General features: G+C 36.2%; 1 protein-coding gene across 3 annotated transcripts in view; it reads right to left on the bottom strand.

The window, feature by feature from the left end:
* Positions 1-231: 231 nt before the first annotated feature.
* The window catches only part of GDAP2 (ganglioside induced differentiation associated protein 2), a 59,970-nt gene continuing 37,210 nt past the window's right edge, over positions 232-22,991 (bottom strand). For 2 of the 3 annotated variants that reach the window (XM_001144678.7, XM_054685828.2), the window contains exons 9-14: positions 18,497-18,573; positions 17,373-17,449; positions 14,289-14,428; positions 12,626-12,680; positions 8,808-8,951; positions 232-1,429 (exon numbers count right to left, since the gene is read on the bottom strand). In XM_001144678.7, the coding sequence (XP_001144678.1) occupies positions 1,382-1,429; positions 8,808-8,951; positions 12,626-12,680; positions 14,289-14,428; positions 17,373-17,449; positions 18,497-18,573 (541 nt within the window). In that variant the 3' untranslated portion in view covers positions 232-1,381. Of the gene's footprint in view, positions 1,430-8,807; positions 8,952-10,472; positions 10,611-12,625; positions 12,681-14,288; positions 14,429-17,372; positions 17,450-18,496; positions 18,574-22,991 lie in introns of those variants that run through there. The other variant, XM_016924825.4, reaches the window with a different exon arrangement.

Below are 22,991 nucleotides of genomic sequence, written 5' to 3' on the forward strand. Positions count from 1 at the left end.
GCTGTAGGAATCAAAAAAAGTACGAAGCTACCCAGATGGGAATAATAATGGTTTGACCTTAATTCAAGAAGAAATGTTTAAAATGGCCAACAGATGCCTCTCATTGACGTATAGCATCAGGGGATGAGCAGGCCAGAAGAGATTCTGGACAAAAGAGGAAGGAGGTCATCAGGGTTGGAATTTTACACTAACAGGTATTGCCACACAAAAAGAAAAATCACTCAAATGGTATCAAGGACAAGAGGAGTGCTGTGTAGCATTCCCTCATATATATTTATTCCCATTTAAAAACTAACTGAAGATACCCCATCACAACAAAGCCCTTTCTAAATGCTATCTTCATGATACCTCTGTGAGGTAGGCAGCATAATTCTAATTTTTACTCATAAGCAAGCTAAGGCACAAATAGAGCCTGAGTGGTAAAAGTGGTCTTTTGCCAATTATCAGCTCCCTGGATTTGTTCACTGTGACACACTTCCTCCACACTGATGCAGGCAACTCAAGAGATGCTGCTATGAAATGTCCTTAGAGGTAGCAGACCTGATAGCTAAACAAAATCATTCATGACTCTGGAAGACAACACACTCTCTAAATGCTCACTGCTGGAGTCTTGGAAGATGCTCTTAAGAGTACTAATATGTGCGGTCCTTTTGAATAAGACCAAATCATCCATGATTATAGGAAAAAGGCTGAAGATACAGTCTTCTTGTTTCCCCCCACACTGTTGAGATCGGAACTGTGGCAATCTTAACAAATCATATAATCCAAGGAACCTTAGTCCTTAAACTTTAGTCTTAACTTGTACATTAACATTCTAAGTCCTATGTTTTGCTAATGATTTTGATGTTTTTTGTCAGATACATTTCCACATTCTTGGACTCAGGTAATTCTCTTTTAACACAGCCAAATTATCTTTATAAAATATACATGGTATTAACACCATGGATCTGAAGCAAACAATGCATCTGGTTAGCATACATTGGTTCTGTATATTTCGAGAATCACTTAAGTACACAAAGGAAGCGTGCAATGTTAGAGAGATGATGTGAACAGTCTTGGTGGTTTATCTAATGGAGAATTCGGTGTCCTTCAGGAAACTAAAGATACTCAAAAGTAGCTCCCCAATTTCTATTAACAATCTAAAAATGAACATTTCCATTTGATATAAATATACAAATTTAAAATGTGTGCAGTTCAGAATGGCCTACCATTTTTAGATTGCTTATGTGCCAGAAAATATACAGTCAATAAAAAAATACCAGAGAGGTGGGGATAAAAGGCTCTCTGGATCTGTACAGCAACAATGAATATCACTTCAACAGGTAGCTATTCGTGGAGGAAGTGGCATCCTGGGAACCAAGAAGCACTGAAAGATGGCAGGTCACAAATCTGGTGATGGGGGATATGATGTATAGTAAGGCCCGTTTTCCTGTGGAAAGAAAAAAGGAGAAGAACATTTAAGTAACAGAACCAATTTAACTGGAAATGTGAAAAAAAGGGATTTACAGTCATTGAGGTAGTGATATAAAATGTCTAGCACATGTCTGGCACTAAGCAGGCCCTCAGCCATTAGGTAGTTCAACTAGTATCACTCAGAGTATAAGATAGACAAAGGCAATAGGATCATAATTTTTTTAAGAATAATACCACTTATTGAATATTTTATGTGCCAGACAATTTATAGGCGCTTTTAAAGTCATCCCTTTAAATCTTCACATAATGCCATGAAGTAGGTAACATCCTCACTTTACAGAAGAGGAAACTGAGGATCACACAGATTGCATAATTTGCCTAAAGTTACCTAGTTGGTAACCAGTACAGCCTGAATTTAAATTCAAATCTATTTAAATCTAACATCCAGATTCTTTTTTGTTAGATTGTGTTGTCTTACTGTGTGCCAAATCTTAATTTAGAGTTAGGAAAACAAAAAAGTTATCACAGAGGAATTTAATAGCTGTAACTATTTTGGCAGAAGTGAGTCTTCATGACATGCCTGAATGGCCAGGCTTGTAACAATTACAGTTCTCAGGAAATTTAGTTCAAGATCAAGATGGAGAATTAAATGCCAAACCTTTAATGTCAATGTAAGGGTAACAAATTAGTGCAAGGGGGAATTTTTTGGCTCTGATTTTGGCTAATCTCAGTAAAAATCAAGACAGTTAAGTTTATGATAGAAGGATCCTGGATTAGATTTATGAGACTTAAGATTGCTTTCTCATTTTTAAGGAAAGTATTTCTTTGACAAAGAATTTGTTTTTCAGCAAATCACAAACAGATAATGCTTAGCACTAGTATAAGACAATAGTTTGAAATGAAGAATAAGTAGAAGAAAATAGCATTTCTTCATGGTACATTTACATTATAAGTACTATAGAGCATTAAACCTACCAGGTCTTGAACACAGCAGGCAGTGAAATTGTTTGAGACTAAATAAATCAGGTACTCTGCCATTCTTCAGCACAAATGCTTTGGAGCAAGAATTGATCTTGGGCCATAACCAGGAAAACAAGACATCTAGGAAAACTTACATTCCAATTATAAACCTAACCATGTATCAAACAAAATAAAAAAAAATAGGTAGAAACAAATCCTAGGATAGGCTACATTTCTAAAAACTTGAAAAACCTTAATAAAACCTTTTTTTAAAATTGAAAAATTGGATCTAACTAAAGAGCTTCTGCACAGCAAACGAAATTATCATCAGAGTTGAACAGACAACCTACAGAATGGGAGAAAATTTTTGCAATCTATCTATCTCACAAAGGACTAATATCCAGAATCCACAAGGAACTTATGCAAATTTACAAGAAAAAAACAATCCCATTAAAAAGCAGGCAAAGGATATGAACAGACACTTCTCAAAAAAAGACATATATATGGCCAACAAACATATTAAAAAAACAGCTCAACATCACTGATCATTAGAGAAATGCAAATCAAAACCACAATGAGATACCATCGTATGCCAGTCAGAATGGCGATTACTAAAAAGTCAAGAAACAACAAATGCTGTTGACGGTATGGAGAAATAGGAACGCTTTCACACTGTTGGTGGGAATGTAAATTAGTTCAACCACTGTGGAAGACAGTGTGGTGATTCCTCAAAGATTTAGAACCAGAAATACCATTTGACCCAGCAATCCCATTACTGGGTATATACTCAAAGGAATATAAACCATTCTATTATAAAGATACATGCACATGTATGTTTACTGCAGCACTATTCCCAATAGCAAAGACATGGAATCAACCCAAATGCCCATCAATGATAGACTAGATAAAGAAAATATGGTACATATATGCCATGGAATACTATGTAGCCATAAAAAGGAATGAGATCATGTCCTTTGCAGAGACACGGATGAAGCTGGAAGCCATTATTCTCAGCAAACTAATGCAGGAACAGAAACCCAAACACCGCATGTTCTCACTTACAAGTAGGAGCTGAACAATGAGAACACATGGACACAGGGAGGGGAACACTTACTGGGGCCTGTTGGGGGAGGGTGGGGGGACAGCATTAGGGGAATAAGCTAATGCATGCTGGGCTTAATACCTAGGTGATGGGTCGATAGGTACAGCAAACCACCATGGCACATATTTACCTATGTAACAAACCTGCACATCCTACACATGTACCTCAGAACTTAAAAAACTAAATAAAATAATTTTATATAAAAAAGAAATACCTATAAAAATGTTTCACTGACCAAATCCTTTATCTTCAATATGCATGGAAGCTATACTTACAGAAACATGCCCTGAAGAGATGAATCTATTCTGAGTTTCATCTGAAAAGTTCACTATCTGTCTTTAGGAGTTCTCTATTCTATTACCAATTTTTTCTAAGTTTTTCACACCTACATTAAATTATGACAAACTAAGAAGAGCAAGTTCAATACTTAATGCCATGAAATAGAATTTCCATTATTAATTTCACACTGGGCAAGAGACTGCTGAGCAATCAAATATTTTTTCTATTTCTGGAAACAATCATAGAAATTTTAAGAATTGTTGCCAGGAAAAACTGTATATTCTCTGCTCTGTGTTTTTAAGAATGCCAATAACTCTCTTTCTGAAATGGTCTCAGTATCATTGTTACTTAGATAGATTAAAAAATAGCTTCTGATTACCTTCAAAGGTCCCTTTTAATCCTATAAAATTGATGTTGCTATTCCAAGTCACATAAATCCCAGAAAAATAGAAGCCCACTGAAACTTGGGTTTCTATTTTTTTTTTAAACAGATACTAACCACTTCACTCCTTAACCAAATAAAGAACCTTCTACATGCAAGGCACAATTTGAACATGATAATGAAATTAACCAACTCTATACTCATTTCTTTTCTCTGATCATAGTTTTAATTCTTCCTAACAAAGGAAAATGTTTCCTTACAAGGTAACATGTAGCTACCTACTGGTATCTCCATTTCAATGACTGATGGGGCATCTCAAACCTACTGTGTCACAAACTGAACACAGTACCTGTCCTTTCCCCCTAATCTGTCAATCCTTTTCCTCCAAATTGCTTCTCTGTGGTGGTAGCAACATATCCACCAAGTCTCCCAAAGCAGAAACTTACTTTCTGCTTCATCCTTAGTGGCTACTCAGTCACCAAATGCTGTGAATTTTATTTCCTAAAATGTCTATTTCTAAATATCTCTAAAATCTTCAAATCCCTGCCATTATCACTACCACTGCCCTAACAATATAGTCTCGTTTCTCCGCCAGCCTTTACTAATAGACCTCATCTTTTCCCCCATGGACTTACTCTTCCCTCTCTAGTCATTCTCTGTGCTGTTTCTACAGTCATTGTCTAAACAGCAATGTAATGGCAATTCTCCCTTGCAGAACACTCTTCACTGACTACAAAGCCAAAGACCTGCAGCACTAATATGTAAAGTTACTGTATCCTCTCTGCCTGCCCCTTCCACATCATCTCCTGATATCTTCTGCTATAGTTTGAATATCTGACCTTCCAAACTTCATGTTGAAATTTGATCCCCATGCTGGAAGTAGGGCCTAGTGGAAGGTGTTTGGGTCATGGGGCAGATCCCTCATAAATGTCTTGGTGCTGTCCTTGTGGTAATAAGTTCTCTCTCTATTTGTTCCTATGAAAGCTTGTTGTTAAAAAGGGCCTGGCATGCCCCTTCCTTCTCTCTCTTGCTTTCTCTTTTGCCATGTGATCTCTACACCCACCAGCTCCCCTTACCCTTCGACCATGAGTAGAAGCAGCCTGAGTCCCTCACCTGAAGTAGATGCTGGTGTGATGCTTCTTGTACAGCCTGCAGAAATGTGAGCCAAATAAACCTCTTTTCTTCATAAATTACCCAGCCTCAGGTATTCCTTCATGGCAACATAAAAATGGATGAAGGCAGAAAATTGGTACTGAGGGGTGGGGTGTTGCTATAAAGAGACCCGAAAATGTGGAAGCAGCTTTGGAACTGGGTAATGGGCAGAGGCTAGAAGAGTCTGCAAGGATCAGAAGACAACAGAAAGACTTAGGGAAAGTTTGAAACTTCTTAGAGATTGGTTAAGTGGTTGTGACCAAAATGCTGATAGAAATACAGACAGTAAAGGCCATGCTGATAAGGTCTCAGATGGAAATGGGGAACTTAGGAATTAGAGCAAAGGTCATCCTTGTTACACCCTAGCAAAGAACTTGGCTGCACTGTGTCCATCCCCTAGGGTTTTATGGAAGGCCAAACAATACTGGTACCCTATGGTATCTGCTGGAGGAAATTTCTAAGCAGTAAAGCATTCAAGAAGTGGTGTGGCTCCTTTTAACAGCTTATAACCAGATATGAGAGCAAAGAAATGACATAAAGTTGGAATTTATAATTAAAAAGGACACAGAATATAAAATTTTAGAAACTCAGCCTAGGCATGTGGTAGAGAAGGAAAGAACATTTTCAAGAGAGGAATCTAGGGGTGCTGTGGAGCAACCACTTGCTAGAGAGATTAGTAAGGATAAATCTTTGAGGTAGCTCCTCGCATCACAGACCCAGAGGACTAGGAAGACAGAATGGTTTGGGAGGGACAAGGCTTTAACACTTCAGGATGCTGCTCTCTGCATCCCAGCCCCTCTGGTTCCAGCGATGGCTCAAAGGGTCCCAGGTACTGCTCAGGCAACAGCTCTGGAGGGTGCAAGCTGTAAGCTTTGGTGGCTTCCATGTGGTGTTAAGTCTGCAGGCATGCAGCATGCAAGAGTAGTGGAGGCTTGGCAGCTTGGAACTAGATTTCAGAGGATACATCAGAAAGCCTGGGTTCCCAGATAGAAGTCTGCTCCAGTGGTGGAGCACCTCCAGGCAGTCCTCACTGGGGCACTGCCTAGTGGAGCTGTGGGGTTGGGTTGCTCCCGTCCAGACCCAGAATCAGCCTGGAGAAACCTCTGGCATTCAGCTTCAACCTGTGAGAGCAAGCCATGTGGGTGGCAACCAGCAAAGCCATAGGGGTGAGGGTGCCCAAGGCCTTGGGAGCCCACCCCTTGTACCAGTGTGCCCAGTATGCAGAACATAAAGCCAAAGGAGATTATTTTGGAGATTTAAGATTTAGTGTCTGCCCTGATAGGTTTTGGACTTATAAGGGGCCAGTTACCCCTTTCTTTTGGCCTGTTCCTCTTATTCCTCCCTTTTGGAATGGGAATGTTTACCCAGTGCGTGTACAACCATTATATCTTGGAAGCAAATAATTTGATTTTGAGTTTACAGATTTACAGCTGTGAGGAACTTGCCTTGAGTCTCCAGATGAGACTTTGGATTTCTGAGTTGGTGCTGGAACAAGGTAAAACTTTTGGGGACTGCTGGGATGGAATGATTATATTTTGCATGAGGGAAGAACATGAGGTTTGGGTGGCTAGGGGCAAAATGCTACATTTTGGATATTTGACCCTCTAAACCTCATGTTAAAACCTGATCCCCAGTGTTGGAGGTGGGGTCTAATGTGAGGTGTTTGAGTCATGGGGTGGGGCAGATCTCTCATAAATGGCTTGGTGCTGTCCTTGTGGTAATAAGTAAGTCCTTGCTCTATTAGTTCCTGTGAAAGCTGGTTGTTAAAAAGAGCCTGGCACCTCCCTTCCCTCTCTCTTGCTTCCCTTCCCACCATGAGATCCCTGCACACACTGGTTTCCCTTCCCCTTCTGCCATGAGTGGAAGCAGCCTGAGTCCCTCACCAGAAGCAGATGCTGGTGCCCTGCTTCTCATACAGCCTGCAGAACCATGAACCAGATAAATCTATTCTTTATACTTAGCCTCAGGTATTCCCTTACAGCAACAAAGAAATGGACTAAGAAACCCTCTTTTGTTTCTTCCCCATTTTTATGCCTCTCTTTGATGTAACATCTCAATTTTAGAAAGCTCTAGCATAGGTACAAAGAGATGATCCAATGAGCCAAGTGTTAGATTATAAGTCTACTTAATTTTGATTAATTACATTATGCTTGTATTTATACAAAAATAAAACAGCCAAAATACACAACCAAACAAAACAAAAAACAAAACCAAGCTTGAGTGTGGTGGAGCTATACTTAATATTTAATGAAAGCCTGCTTTATAGGCCCTTAAGTATATAGAAAATGCTTTGGCTTAAAATACAGTCCTTTAGGTTTCCTAATCAAACACCCAACTTATATATTTCTATCCCAGAAAATAAATGATAAATCCAGATACTAGCTATGAATTGTCATTCAAAATTTTGAGTATAAAAATGTTTCTTAGTGCCTTTCACATTTTCTGCTATCCATTTTTTTAAGCATTAAGATGAGTGATGTAGAGTTCAAAGGAAAAACACTAAGATCATTTTCTACTCCAGCAATCTGCAGTAAATACAAACTAATGTACTCTTTTCTCTTTCCTATATTCAACAATTTTTGAATCTATGATCCAGCTGCTCCAGTTACAAATCCTCTCTGTATAACAGCCAAATATGAAATTTTATTAGCCATTAGATCACATTATACACTTTACTCTGCACATAAGGGAAAAAAAATTATAGCTAAAGTTAGAGAAATGTTAGAGAGAAATTGTGTTGCAGAATTTTTATTTTGCTGTATAAACACTGCACAATAATTAGGGAAGAATAATTCATTTCAAACTTAATATAACTTTCAAATCTATCCCCTGGTTCATACGATATAAAGATATGCAATCAGCAACAGTTAAACAATGAGCTTGATGAGCTTTTGGCCAAGTGTGTTACTTTTTTTTCCCCAAAAATTACTAAGGTGATATCATGAATAAACACAATAGAATAAATTGATGAAATTCACAAGTAGTCCTGTGACTAGTGCTTATGTAACAGATCCATAAACGCATCTATAAATAATAACAATAATATTATCAGATGATGCTCTTAAAAACATCATACAACCTTTTAGATAAATGAAACTTTTAGCAGGGTAAAGACTACTGAGATAGGCCACATGATTTGCAATTAATTCTAAAAGTGATCACCAATAAATTCTTCTGGCTCTGTGTAGATGGAAAGCCATTCAATCTTAAGAAAATTAGGCAGAGGTATCTGTTTTAAATATGGTAGAAAACTTAGAATACAAACGAAAATTGGTTCTGAACTCACAGCAGAGAGATCTCCCACTGAAACGTTTATCTGGGGAAAATGCCTCTCTTGGGACAAATCCTTTTCCTAAAGTTATCATAGGGAAAGTATGTTCAATGATATTACCAAGTTTATTAAGACTCACTAATTTACATTAATATCTGGTAATGACAGGATGTTGTGCTCGTAAGTGCTGCTCTATAGAACAGTTAATATACCATACCAGGTGAGGGAGAACTTCTGGTACTTCTTACCCTGGCATCATATTCAAGGACAAAAGGAGGAAAGTCGATCTGTTCTGGTGATATGGCAGAAAACAGCTGGTGGAGGCTGTCCACATGGTGGATTTTGTCCTTCAGTCCTGAGACAGAAAAGGTGGTAAAAAACCATGTTGACACCTGATTAATAGAAGAGAAAAAATAATTTAAGCTAGTTGCCATAGTTAGAAACATAAACACAATTTGGAAAATTTATAGTAGATAAAAACTATATTTCAAAGTCTTAAAATAACTAGTGTTTTTCAAAGCGCAATCTGAATTGTGCAATCATCAGTTTAGTTGATTATTAATAACATTAAAAAGAAGAAACGAGGATAACACTGACTAGAGACTATAAGAATGAGTTTTGTTTCATGAAGCTTTTGTTTCCATTACATGTATATAAGTTCCCATGCGTGTAGTGTGTTAGTGCTGTACTACATGCTTCTTACTGTGGGTTGTAGTCAAAACCGTTGCATTATTTGGTAGAATAATTGGTGTTCCAGTCTTCTGAAAATGGTTAATATCTCCAAATCTCACACTGTGAATTTTTCAAATGAGACTGAAAAGAAAATTTGTGCCAATATTTGGGACTCATATATTTTCAGTTGACGCTTGGCATGAGTTTCTTTCTCGAAGTCCATCCAAGTGAATCACTTGTAGATGTGGTGCCATCTTTGCTCATTTCACTTGAAAACATGCAATCCCTCTCTAAAAGCTAGTCTGCAAAATTTGTTGGTTCCCAAAAAAAGGATAAAAAATTCTTGATACCAAACAATACTGACATAAACTAGGTAATGGCTTGAATTTAAAAATTACTGTTTATCTATCTAAATTGGCAATCACAAATTAGTCCATGTTTATCAACATACTATACAATAGTCCTATGAGGCAGGTATGATATTGTTGCTATCCCCATTTTACTTACAGAAGAAGGTAACGTATGCAGGAAATAGCAAACTTTTTTGAAAAGGACCATTATAGTAAATATTGCAGGCTTCTTATAATAACTATCAGAAAATCGTTCACAAGGCATGCCTGAAGGTTCTTGGAGCAGTGCAATATTGGAGGCAGGACAACATGAAAATTAATTAGGAGGCTGCTGTGTCATTTCAAGTAAAAGCTGATAGTGGGATGAACTAATGTAGAGGCAGTGGGAATAAAGACACAGACATAAATCTGAGCAATTGTAAACACACAGAACTGATGCAATGTGCTACGAGATGAGGTACAGAAAGTGCTCCAGAATGGCTCTCTGGTTTCTGGCTTAGGCACTTGGGTAGGCAGTAGTCCCATTTGCTAACACAGAAAACACAAACAGCAGTTCAGGAATAGGTGGAAGAGGAGTACATGAGTTCTGTTTAAAAATGTTGAACTTCAGGGTCCTATAAGATGCCTAAGTAGAGATATCTAACCAGTAGTTCAATACCAAGGTCTAAAGCCTAAGAATGATAATGATGATGATGATGATGATGATGATGATAATGACAATGATGATGATAGTGTACATTTACTGAGCACTTATTATACGTCAGGTAATGTTTTAAGTATTTTACATGTATTAACTCATTTCATCTTTCAATAACCCTAAAAGATAGGTACTATTATTATTTCCATTTTATAGGGGATAAAATAAAAGCAAACAGAAATTATACTACTTGCCTGAGATGATAAATTGATAACTGGTAGAGCTGGGATTAGAACCCAGGTAATCTGAATCTTGAAACCATGGTTCTAAACATTAGGCTTTATTGCCTCCCCAGATATATGTTTGAAGATTGCATATATTTTGGAGGGTCACTGAAGAAATGGGAATAAAAAAGGTATAGAATTAAAGATGAGGGTGGAGAAACACGGGAACACTAACACTCAAAGGATGCAAGCAGGAAGCCAGGTGCAGTGGCTCATGCCAGTAATCCCAGCACTTTGGGAGGCCAAAATGGGAGGATTACTTGAGGCCAAAAGTTTGAGACCAGCCTTGGCAACAGAGCAAGACCCCATCTCTATAAAAATACAAAATAAAAAAAATTAGCCAGACATGATGGTGCACGTCTGCAGTCCGAGCTATTCTGGAGGCCAAGGTGGGAGGACCCCTTGAGGCCAGGAGTTCCAGGTCAGAGAGAGCTATAATCACACCACTGCACTCCAGTGTGGGTGACAGACTGAGACCCCGTCTCTAAAAAGAGATGAGAAGAGAGAGAGAGAGGCTGACAAATGAGACTGAGAAGCAGCAGCTAGAAGTAGGAGAGAAACCAGGCAAGGTAACTTTCAAAGAAGCCAAGACAAACTGTGTCAAGGAGAAGTGATCAACTGTGTTTAAGGCTGTAGGGAATGCAGGTAACAGAGAGAGAGAAAAGTGTCTATTAGATTTAGTGACCCAGAAATTATGGATGATTTTGGTGTGAAAAGCTTCAGCTGGCACAGCAGGATAACCACACTGGAGTAATTTAAAAGGTACATGAGAAATGGAGATGGTGAGCATAGAACAAAGATTATACTAAACAATTTTGGTCTTAAAGTGGAGGAGAGAAAAATAGATCTTAGCATTTTTAAAAGTTGGTAGATAATTTGGATCCAGCAAAGCGGGAGAGGAGAAAGACACTAACTGTTGAAGAGAGCTTCTTTAAGGAAATGGAAATACACTCTGTAGTTTACATTCTGGGATTAAAATGCCTAGATTCAAATCCAGCCTTTGCTACTAACTGTTGGTTATCTTGGTTCCTTAATCTCTCTAAGCATCAATTCCCTTACCTGTATGGTGGGACAACTACTGTCACCTATTTCACAGGTATACTGCAAAGCTTAAGCAAGATAATTCATGGGAGGAACTGGCAGATAGCAAGTGCTCAGAAAACTTAAGCTAATGTCATTACTATGGGATTCACAGCACAGGGAAAGGGACTGTCCTTCATTAAGAAGGACATTAATGAAATGTGTTCATTAAGATGGAACACATTTTTGTGACAGAGAAAAAGGAAGAAATGATAAGAACAGCTAGCAAGTAGGTTTGGAGTGGGAAGGTAAAGATAAAGAGCTCCTTACTGACGGTTTCTTTGAGTGAAGAAAGCAGTACAATGGATTATTTCAAGTTTAGGTTTTGATGGGCAGGTGTGATGAAAGGGTAACAGGTCATAGGTTAATTTAGGCATTGACAAGAGTGGATGAAGTGATGAAATGTCAGTTTTTAGCTTGATAGAGAAGAAAATAAAGGCAAGATGATATTTTCAGAAAGTAAAAAGACCAAGAGACTAGATATCTTGATGAAGTCAAGATGTAGGCTTAGGTAGTGGGAATATAATTGTGAGCAAGACTGCTATATTCTAGCCCTCTTGGATCTTGCTGGCTCATGTATAAGGAAGAAAATTAAACATGCAATTAAAATAAAAACATAACAATGATATAAGACTACAGAATCTTAAGGGGTTACAATGCTAGAACAGCTACTAGCTGCAGGATTGGTCAGGGAAGGATTTCTACAGAAAGTACAGCTGAGACCTGAAGGTCAAACAGGAGGTAGCCATGGGCAGAGGAGGGAAGTGTATTCTGTAACAACAGCATAAATGAGGCCCAGATGAACAAAGAGCATGAAAACAGGCAGGGACTGATGGGCTAATGGCTTATAAGGGTTGCCCACAAAGGCGCTGGAGTCACATACAACCAAAACATCAGGACCACAACTCAAGATCACTTAGAAACCAGGAAATTAGCAGTCACAATGGTGACAGCAACAATTAAGTTGCTGAGCTATTATCTTAATACTCTGGGCATGTAGTGCACATAAATTCTAGATTTAACCAAAGAGAAAAATACTGTACCTTTGAACGAAATGTGGGATGTACAAAATAAACAGCCTTCAAATTCCTCTTGTACCTAATCCAAAAATAAAATGACAAAAAAAATCAGTATAAGTTCATGCCTAAAACCAATTACTATTATAGACTATTAACTATTTGCCTGAGTATATAAATATATTCAGAGAAAAATAAAGGCAGCTATAATTTACAGATTGAATTTTAGGTGAATGTCAAAAACAATTCAGAGAACATTCCATTTTTTAAAGTATCTGTTTTATAGGAGATACTAAGTGCTTCTGTCAGCTGCTATAGGTAGGACAAAGTTAAGTAAATTTGTATTTAAGAAACAAATTTATGATGTGTCATTTTTTAATATGATGCTAGAATCTCTGGGATCAGAGTTAAACAGCAGCTAAACCACTTAAAATTATAGCAAAATTTTAAACTAAAAGTTTCAATGGTCATATTACAACAACAGATTGTTGTAACAATCTGTTATAATAACAATATTATAACAGAATTTGCTGTGTCCCAGAAATTGCAGAGGCCTTCTACTTAAATTCTCAAAACAATTCTATGAGCTCAGTACTATTATTGCAGCTATTTTTGCCCTCCCAAAGTCACCCAGTCATCAAGTGGCAGAGCCAGGAACTGAACACAGGCAATACCACTCCAGATTCATTCTCCTATCCACTATTCCATCTGGCCTCTCTACGTGTGCCTGAGATTTTTTCAACAGTTCAGTAATCAACATTGGGTCATGTGAGGTTAATTGGAAAGGACGTCAGAGAAATAGTACAAACTATTTCACAGTTGAGGCCTGTTCCACGTTTAAGAACTGGTTAGTGGTAGAAGCAGAACTACATATATACAACCCACATTCAGAGTAAGCTAAAAAGGTGTCTATTGGGTAATGAAAGCTTTAATATTCCTAAATAAGATGAGATTTAATGAGAGAAGTAGGATAGCTGGAAATTTATGGTAACTTGCCTTCTTTGTACCCTAACTGTAAAATGGGCTTTTCAATGCAATCCACAGACATTGTGATGCTACAAATAACAAAACAGCTAACAGGAGGGTTGAGTGCCACTTTTTATTCAGAAAAAAAAATAAGAAAAAATGTAAAACACTACATTTCATCTTTGCTATAGTGGGGTATCATGTATTTTCTGGTTAAAATTTCCATTATCATTTCAAGGGAAATATGCTTTAATGAAAATAATTTTCTAGCTCCAAGTCAGTAACCTGGGTTCAAGTCCAAATTCTGCATTTACCGTTGTGAGACTTTGGGCACATACTTCACCTTGCAGAATGTCAATATCTTCCATCTTTCAAACACAGATAATATCTCTCCTAACCAACTCCTGGGTTAAAGGATCAAAGTAAATAATGTTTATAAATGTATTTTGATAAGTATAATACATCATATAAATAGAAGGTAGTATTTTTGTTATTTTATCCACAAAGATTGGTAATGTAAAAAGTTTACATATGAATTTACTTTAATGCAAAATAAATTTCAGTTACGGAGGGTCTCCTATGATTGAAATATCTAATCTAGGTATGATAAAAGTCTTTGTTACATGAAATATCCTTTCACAGAATACAAAGCAATGTTTGCCACTGCTTAATATTAGAGAAGAAAGAAACTATTTCCCCTTCATAATTTGCAAAAATAACTAACTTGACATCAACAACATCGTAGAGTTTCTTCAGGAAGTCGGAGTCCAGGTGATTGTATTCGCTGGTCAGGGTGTGAAAATACACTAATACATACTCCTTCACAGCAATGTGATCCATTACATGAATGAAATATAAGAGAGCCTAAAAGAAAAAAGGGGAATAAAGGTGAAGATCATTTTGAACACTAGTCTATTTCACAGAGACCAAGAAAAAACAAAACAAAACAAAACAGAAAATTAACCTACTCTATGCCCTAGTCATCATAAATGGATAACTCAGAGTGATGAATATCCATTCTCTTTAAAAAGAGCTCCAGGAAAGTGAATCATCCCAGTGTTTAATAATTCTCATAAGTGCTACAGTACAATTCCTTTCTGTCTTATTCTAAGTGATAGAGGAGAACAATCAGTCTCTATCCTCTAAAACAATTCTTCATATACTGGAAAAAGTTCTTGGATCAACTACCAGGTTTTCTCTCTCCAGGACAATGATATCGAAATCATTAGAAGTAGAATTTCTATACTTTTAATCATTTTTGAAGTTTCCGCTTGAATTCAATCAAAGTCTTTGCAGTCTCTACTCAGAAATAGACTCATGGCCTGCACATAACCAAGAATTACTATAAAAAGATATAATGAGTGGTGCCTCACATGATTCACGTTGAGAGCTAATTTTTTTAGATCTTTAGTGCTGATCTGAAGGAGGACATTGAGAGCAGGTTTAATCAGTAGATGGCAATAGGTTGGGAAGCATTTCTAGAGCTCTGAAAGATTCAAATTTAATGTGACCCAGATTGGTTATAGAAATATTCCATTACAAAAATGATGAATTTAAGAGAAACACTAAAAACAAAACAGAGATACAATATAGGCAGGGCCAGTATGACCCAGTGGTTTAGCTGTAAACAATCACATAGAAAAAGCTAAGAGGTAACAACTGAAGGATTACTATAAAACAAACTGTTTTCCAATTCCTCTTCAGATGAGTCCTTGACATTAACATGGTTGGATTAACATGGACTAGGATCCAACTGCTACTAGAGCAGATAGAGAAGGGCATTAAGAAAACACAGTATCTTTCCATTCATTACCTGCTTTGGTAACAATTATTATTATCACCATCTATCTCAATATTTTACAGGAAATGATACATCATGAATATCCAGAACCCCATGCAAGTACACACCAAAATCAAATGCAAAGATTTATGGTTTTATTTGTATTAATCACATTATTATGAAAATGAGGGTCACACTGATTAAGAACATAAATGATTACAAACAGAAACTAACGGTATAATTTTCATCAGTTTATTCCCTCCGTGTGTGTGTGTGTGTGTGTGTGTGTGTGTTCTGTTTGTTCGAGACAGGGTCGCTCTCTGTCACTCAGGCTGGAGTGCAATGGCATGATCTTGGTTTGGGAGATCTTGCAACCTCTGCATCCTGGGCTCAAATGATCCTTCTGCCTCAGCTTCCCAAGTAGCTGGGACTACAGGCATGTGCCACCATGCCTGGCTAATTTTTGTATTTTTCGTACAAAATAGATAGGAGATAGGATTTCGCCATGTTGCCCAGGCTAGTCTCGAACTCCTGGGCTCAAGCGATCTGCCTGCCTCAGCCTCCCAAAGTGCTGGGATTATAGGCATGAACTACCACACCTGGCTGTGTGCATATTTTTATTATTCTTTATTATTCTTTTTTATCCTCTTACCAGATTGCTGCTTCATCTTCTTTCTGTCTATTCTCCACCCTCTACCCCAGGGCAATTAGGATACTCCTTTTCACCTTCAAATTCAACTTCTTAAGTTTTTATCACTATATAACTATATCACTATATATGACGAAAAAATGTGAAAGACAAATTCTCCCCCAAACCATGAAATCCCTTTCCTTGAGATATTTTCCTTGTTTTTCTGCTTAAAAACAAACAAAAAACCCAATGAAGGTCAATGTAGATACAAATTAATGTATCACTGTTCTCCTATTATATTCTAAACATTTCTCTACAGTACTTGCCTCTGTAACCATAATTTATAAGGGTCACAGAATATCCTATTTGAATGTACCATAATTATCTGTGAGGAATTTAAGCTTTAACTTTTTGCTACAAATGACCCTGTGAATAATATGCCTGGTTCAGTGCTTTCACAGTTTTTTTTACCCAACAACAGTGCCTAAGAGTTTGAGGACTTAGCCAGAAGTAATTATCAGCTTTTGTCCAACTGGTTTATCTTAAATTCTGTGTAATTTTGCATTTTTAAGTATACAATTTTTTTTTTACTATGGTTAATAATTACTGATCAGTTAAGGTTATCATCCTTTGAAGTCAGTTCCTAACAAAACTGATGTGCTAGGATTCTCTACATAATTATCTTGTGGGTTCAATTGTCCCTTGTATGAGTATTCTGATTTGAATAGTGTCAGGGCCTATAGCTACTTCCACACTTTGGGTTATTTCCTTAGTGTAAGTTTTCAGAAATGAAATTAATAGATCAATGGGTGTGATCACTTTTATAGTTTCATCTTTGATGACAATAATTATTTAAGAGTTAAGGCATCTCATTTTAATTCACCTTTTTTGGACTACTAATCACATTGAATACTTTCTTATTTTTATCTACCAGTTATAACCATTTTTCTTTTATGAATCATCTATTTCTGTTCTTTGCCTCCAAATGAAGGGATTATAGAATTATGCTATCTTGGGTAAACTACATTTCTGTTTTTTTCTCTTCTAATAGATACTCAAACATTAATTTTTCTTTTTTCAAAAAAGAATTTGATTACACAATTATAATACAGAATGATTCCAACCACTTACTAGTTACATCATATCCAAAACAAAGCAGTTGTGGTTTTGGAGATCACATTACTGTATTCTAGTATTTTTTATTTCTTGGACAGAGAAAAATCAAACCCCTAATCGAACTGAAATGATACAGGTCCACTCATAGAACCAGGTCTGCTCCTCTGTCAGTGATACACAATTCAGCCTTGATTCATATTGTAGGCCTTGATTCCAAATTCATATACTACTTATTTTTTCAATCAACATTATTTGTAAAACAGAGCCTTTTTATGGCTTACCTTGTCCATATCTATTAATGTTACAGGAATGTTTCTTCCAACTACCACCATCACTGTTCGACCACAGTTATCAACACCTATAAACAGGAAATGTCATCAGCACCCAGAAACTTCATTCCAAGAATATTATTTGTCTTGGGCTCTGACTTTATAAAATATTCTACGTGAATTTAAAAGACTGAAAACAAGGAAGTATAAGTTGCTCGAATTTCATCTTCCAATTTTTTTTCTACTCTGCAGACACCACCACCTATTTTTTAAATCTTCATGAGGGTTTTGATCACTGCCCTTTTAAGAGAAGACCTCTTAAAGATTTTAAATCAAGAACAAACAGCCAAAGATCTTTTAAAATATTTTATTATTTTCTAGAGACAGGATCTTGCTCTGTCCCCAGGCTGGAGTACAGTGGTGTGATCATAGCTTACTGCAGCCTCCGTCTCCAACTCCTGGGCTCAAGCAATCCTCCCATCTCAGCCTCCAAAGCAGCTGGGACTACAGGCATGCACCACCACACCTGGCTAATTTTTTCATTATTTTGTAGAGATGGGGTCTCACCATGTTGCCCAGTCTGGTATTGAACTCCTGGTCTCAAATGATCCTCCTGTCTCCACCTCCCAAAGTGCTGCGACTACAGATATGAGCCACGATGCCCAGCCCCCAAAAACTTTTTATAAACAGCTTTTTGCTTAAGCTCACTACAACTTTGATCCAGGAAAAACTAAATAGCACTCAAATCTGAAAATTACTAAAAAGTACCGTCTGTAAAAGAAATACAATGCAGAAAGAGTGGGAATCTGGGAACTTTCACTCTCTCCATCATATATTTACGTAAGGTTTGAATTTTGTAGTAGCAAGCATATGGTACTTTTAAAAGCAGAAACATTTTTTAAAAGGGACACTAGCATGAAATAAAGTTGGCTAATGCAGAACTATAAGTTGAAAATTTTATAGATTGGGATGTTATTTTTAAGATCTTGATGACAGGCAAAACTATCTTCATTAGTACAAAACCATTTTGTTCATAGATACAATAAATGAAATCAGAGAAAAATGAATTCTCAAATAGCATGCTTGGTAGGGCTCTTAATTAGTGAAAGAATAAGTTACCATATATTTAAGCTCACCTGTTTGGTATAAGGCTTTTAGAGAAGCAATATCAGACAGATCCTCAGATCTTGCTTGACATAACCAGCGATTATAACTAGGGAAATAAATGATATAATCATTATAATAAACCCTTGGAAATTAAATTTACAAATGGGACCAATTTTTAATACCTTTCCCTGACCCTAAAAATTTTCAAGTATATATTTCATTATAATAGGGAAGGAGTTAAAGAAGCATTAAGCCATGTAGAATCTCTACTACATGTTATTGATAAAATAAACACAAATGAATTATTGAGAAAGGAAGGTGTTCATTATTTTAAAAATCCTTATAATCAAATGAAGGTTGTACAGGTAAATGGCTAAGATACCAAGTATTCAAACTAACCTTGTTTTAAAATACTATTGTTTTCCTTTACTAAAAACATGCATAGAGAAAGTCTAAAGCAATGGCCGAGTTTCAAAACAGATGCTCACTCACTCAACAAGGATTTGAGTGCTTACTCTATGATAGTTACTGAGAATACTATCATGAAAGGACATGGTTGCCTCCCTCAAGAAGTTCACTTTTCAGGGGAAAAACAGGCAAGTGCTGTACATGTTATGTGTGATCACAAAGGAGTTGGGTAAATTTATCTGGGAAGTCCTGGAATATTTAATCATCAGTTAGTCAAACTAGTTGTAGTGATATCCCACAGACCAGATCATATGGACTGCAGTTTGGCTTTGGCTAAGAGGATGTTAAAGCTGGAAGAGACATTAAAGATCTTGCAGATGGAAATGACATGCAAAAGATTAATGGTCAAGTTCATCTCAGACTTCCCAGCCTATTAAATAGTAGAGTTGAATTTGAAGTTGCACTCAGGTCTCTAGATTTCCGGAAAGGTCAGTGCTTTTTCTACTATATCATACTAATTTCTTGAAATTAAAAGTGCCACTTACTTGATTGTGAAAACGCTTTCAAGACACCTAAATGTAGGAAAAGCAACTCTGAAGTGTCTAGATCACATATGGCAATATCCAGTAACAACAACAACAAAAAGCATAACTAGGAGAGGGGAGATTTGGCTTCTAATCCTACTGCTTTTGGTGCAAACTTACTAAAGTCATTTACCTTTATGGAATTCAGTTTCCTCACCTGCAAAATGGTGTTCATACGGGAGGGACACCTTTCAGCTATAAAGTACAATTGCACAACTGAAAATATTTAATGGGAAGTCTGTCACATACAGACTGAAATCAACAAGTGACATGCCTGTTAGTTTCACAGATATTGTTACTGCTTGTGAAAAACATAGTGCTACTGCATTAGTTCTATAGACTGCCTTCTCAAATTTGTGATTTACCAATCTACGCAAATTGAAAAGTCAAAGACAGTAGCTTTTAATTTTGTTTCAAAATATAATTTCAAAGTCAAGAAAATGCCTATGTTTATTGTAGTTCTCCCTAAATCATATGCACTATTCCATATTTTCATACAGTCATTTCCTATTTACACTAAATCAAAATTCTATTTCTTTACTTAAAAATTATTTTCTTTGACAAATAATGTATGTAATGTTTTGATATATGGATACATTGTAAAATGGCTGAATCAAGCTAATGAACATATCCATTATCTCACATATTTATCATTTTTTTTGGTGAGAACAGTTAAAATGTATTCTTTTATTAATTTTCAGGTATACAACACATTCTTATTAACTACAGTCACCGTATTATATAATAAATCTCTTATTCCTCTCGTCTAACTGAAATTTTGTATTCTTTGACCAACATCTCCCCAATCCCACCCCAATACCACCAGCATCTGATAACCACTTTATTCTCTGTTTTTCTGAGTTCAGTTTTTTTAGGTTCTACATATAAGTGAGATCATGCTATATTTGTTTTTCTGTGCTTGACTTATTTCACTTAACATACTGTCTTATATCTTTAGTATGAAGGTTAAAAGACAAAACTATTAAAAATAATAGCAACAATAATTTGTTGAGACAAAAATAATATAAAAACGTAAATTATGACATCAAAAATGTGGCAGTGAAGAATAAAAGTATAGAGTTTATTAATGTTTTTAAATCATTCTATTACATACTTTCTAATTGTTTATAATGAGACTAAACAGCAAAATGTATATTACATCATATGGGCACCACAGTATCTAGCACAAAGCATATAACAGGATTCAATTAATACCTATTAACTTCTATACTCTGTTCATGTATCCATTGGCTCATTTTTCAAAGATTTATTGAATAAATGCAGTGTTTGCATCATAGTAGGTACTAAATTCTTTGCTAAATGAAATAATAAACATGAGTATTATGTAAGGTATTTTGGGGCCTGAGATGAATTAAAAAAGGCTCTTGAGTTTAAGGTTGCATATGTGAGACAGACATATTACAGTACGAAGAAAATTAACTTTGTAATAAGAACAAGACAGGTAACCAGAAGTCTAAATACTCTATCAATCAAATCTGTATGCTGAGAAGGGGACTGGTGGTGGGGAAGGAGGTGGGGTGAGAAGGAGCAGAGTGGAGGCAAATTCTAGATATGTCGTAGAAACAAATGCTCCCTTCTTTGTATCCCCAAAGACTTCTACCATGTTCAGTGCAAGATTTTACACACTTATTGAAAAGGCTATTTCTATTACATTAGACCACCAGATAGACAATATGTCATATTTGTCTCTCATTTCTAGCCAATTCCTAGGGTAGTTCCTGACACTCAATCTCTATATCTATATCTATATCTATCTATATTCAATGAACTCTGAAAAAAATTTTTTTTAACTGGAACTCAGGTATACAAAATGGAATACATCATCTTTAATTGAAAACACTCGCATAACTGGTATATGCATGGTCCACTTAGAAGACTAGTTATATAATTATTTATCTTTAATGAAGTAATAAGCACCCTAAAATCTACCACTATAACAAAAATTAGCACTTTCACAATAACCTCCATCTAACCATGTGCTACTTCCCACCATTATCTGGAATTCCAGGTTAATCATTTATTGCTTTCCTTTTTATATTGTTTTAAATTCATCTACATGTAGTCAATGTAAGACATTATTTTTTGTTTGTTTCTAACTATTTAAAAAAGCTTATCATGCTGTATGTAATCTCTTGGGTCTTACGTTTTTGACTTATCATATTGCTAACATTCATCCATATCACTGGATTTCAATGTCGTTGACTGATTTGGACAATCACAGGTTGAGCATCCCAAATCCAAAAATACAAAATCTGAAATGCTCCAAAATCCAAAACTTTCTGAGTGCCAACATAACAATTAAAACAAAAATGCTCACTGGAACATTTCGGATTTTTGGGATTTGGGATGTTCAACTGGTAAGTACAATACAAATATTTCAAAATCCAAACAAATCAGAAATCTGAAACACTTCTGGTCCCAAGAATTTTGGACATGGCATACTTAATCTGTATATATCATGTATTCATACTAGATAAAAACTATAGATTTTTTTCATTCACTCTCTCACTGATGGGCACTTGGGCTGTTTCCAGGGTTTTGCTATTGTGAAGAGGGCTACAATCAACTTGTTTTGCGTGTCTCCTGGTATACATGTGCATGATTTCTCTTGAGTAGGTACCAATGAGTGAAAGTGCTAGGTTACAGGGAATGTTTAATTTTAGGAGATAAGGACAAACCTCTTTTCCAAAGCATTGCACCAAATTATACTTCTATAAGAAGCATACGAGACTCTGTGAATCCCTGTCCTCACCAACACTTGCTACTATTAGATGTTTTAGTGTTTGCCAGTTGGATAGGTTAGAAATGGTAAAGCATTTCTCTGGTCAGTAATGAGGTTGAGATTCTGCTCATGTTGACTTGATTCTATGAGATGCCTGTTCCTATCATTTTTCCATTTTTTATTGGGTTATTTGATTGTTTCTCACCAAGTTGTAGTTCTTTACACATTCTTGATGCTGATCGTTTGTTGTGTGTTTTGTGAATATCTGCCCCCATTCCGTAACTTGCTTTTTACTTTGTTTAAGCTTGGCTCTACTTTCAAAAGTTCTTAATTTTAATATAGTCAAAACTATTTTTTCTTTGGTGGTAAATGCTTTTCATGTCTTTAAAAAAATCTTCCCTTTCTCTAAGGTTTGAAGGATACTAGCTTAACTTCTTCCACAGGTTTCAAAATTTTTAAAAATTTAAGTCCTTAATCTATCTAAAGTTGATTTGTCCATAGTGTGAACACAGAATTAGTATAAACTCTAAAATGTTTAAACCTTGATTGATGATTAACAACTTGAGATCTAAAGATAGATTTTGGTTGACAAAATCTCTATGAACATATTTGTGGGGAGAAGTTTATAGTTTACATCAGATTCTTAAAGGGTTCATGATTTTTAAAAGGTTAGAATCACTGCTGAGACACTGGTCCTGTTCTGGTTTCTAAGGACCATGCAACAACTCATGATTGCAATCTTCATCAGGTTTCTTCTTTATTCTAATTAAGTCTCTGCCATTACCACTA

Source organism: Pan troglodytes, chromosome 1 (assembly GCF_028858775.2).
Source record: "Pan troglodytes isolate AG18354 chromosome 1, NHGRI_mPanTro3-v2.0_pri, whole genome shotgun sequence".
NCBI classification, from domain to species: Eukaryota; Metazoa; Chordata; class Mammalia; order Primates; family Hominidae; genus Pan; species Pan troglodytes.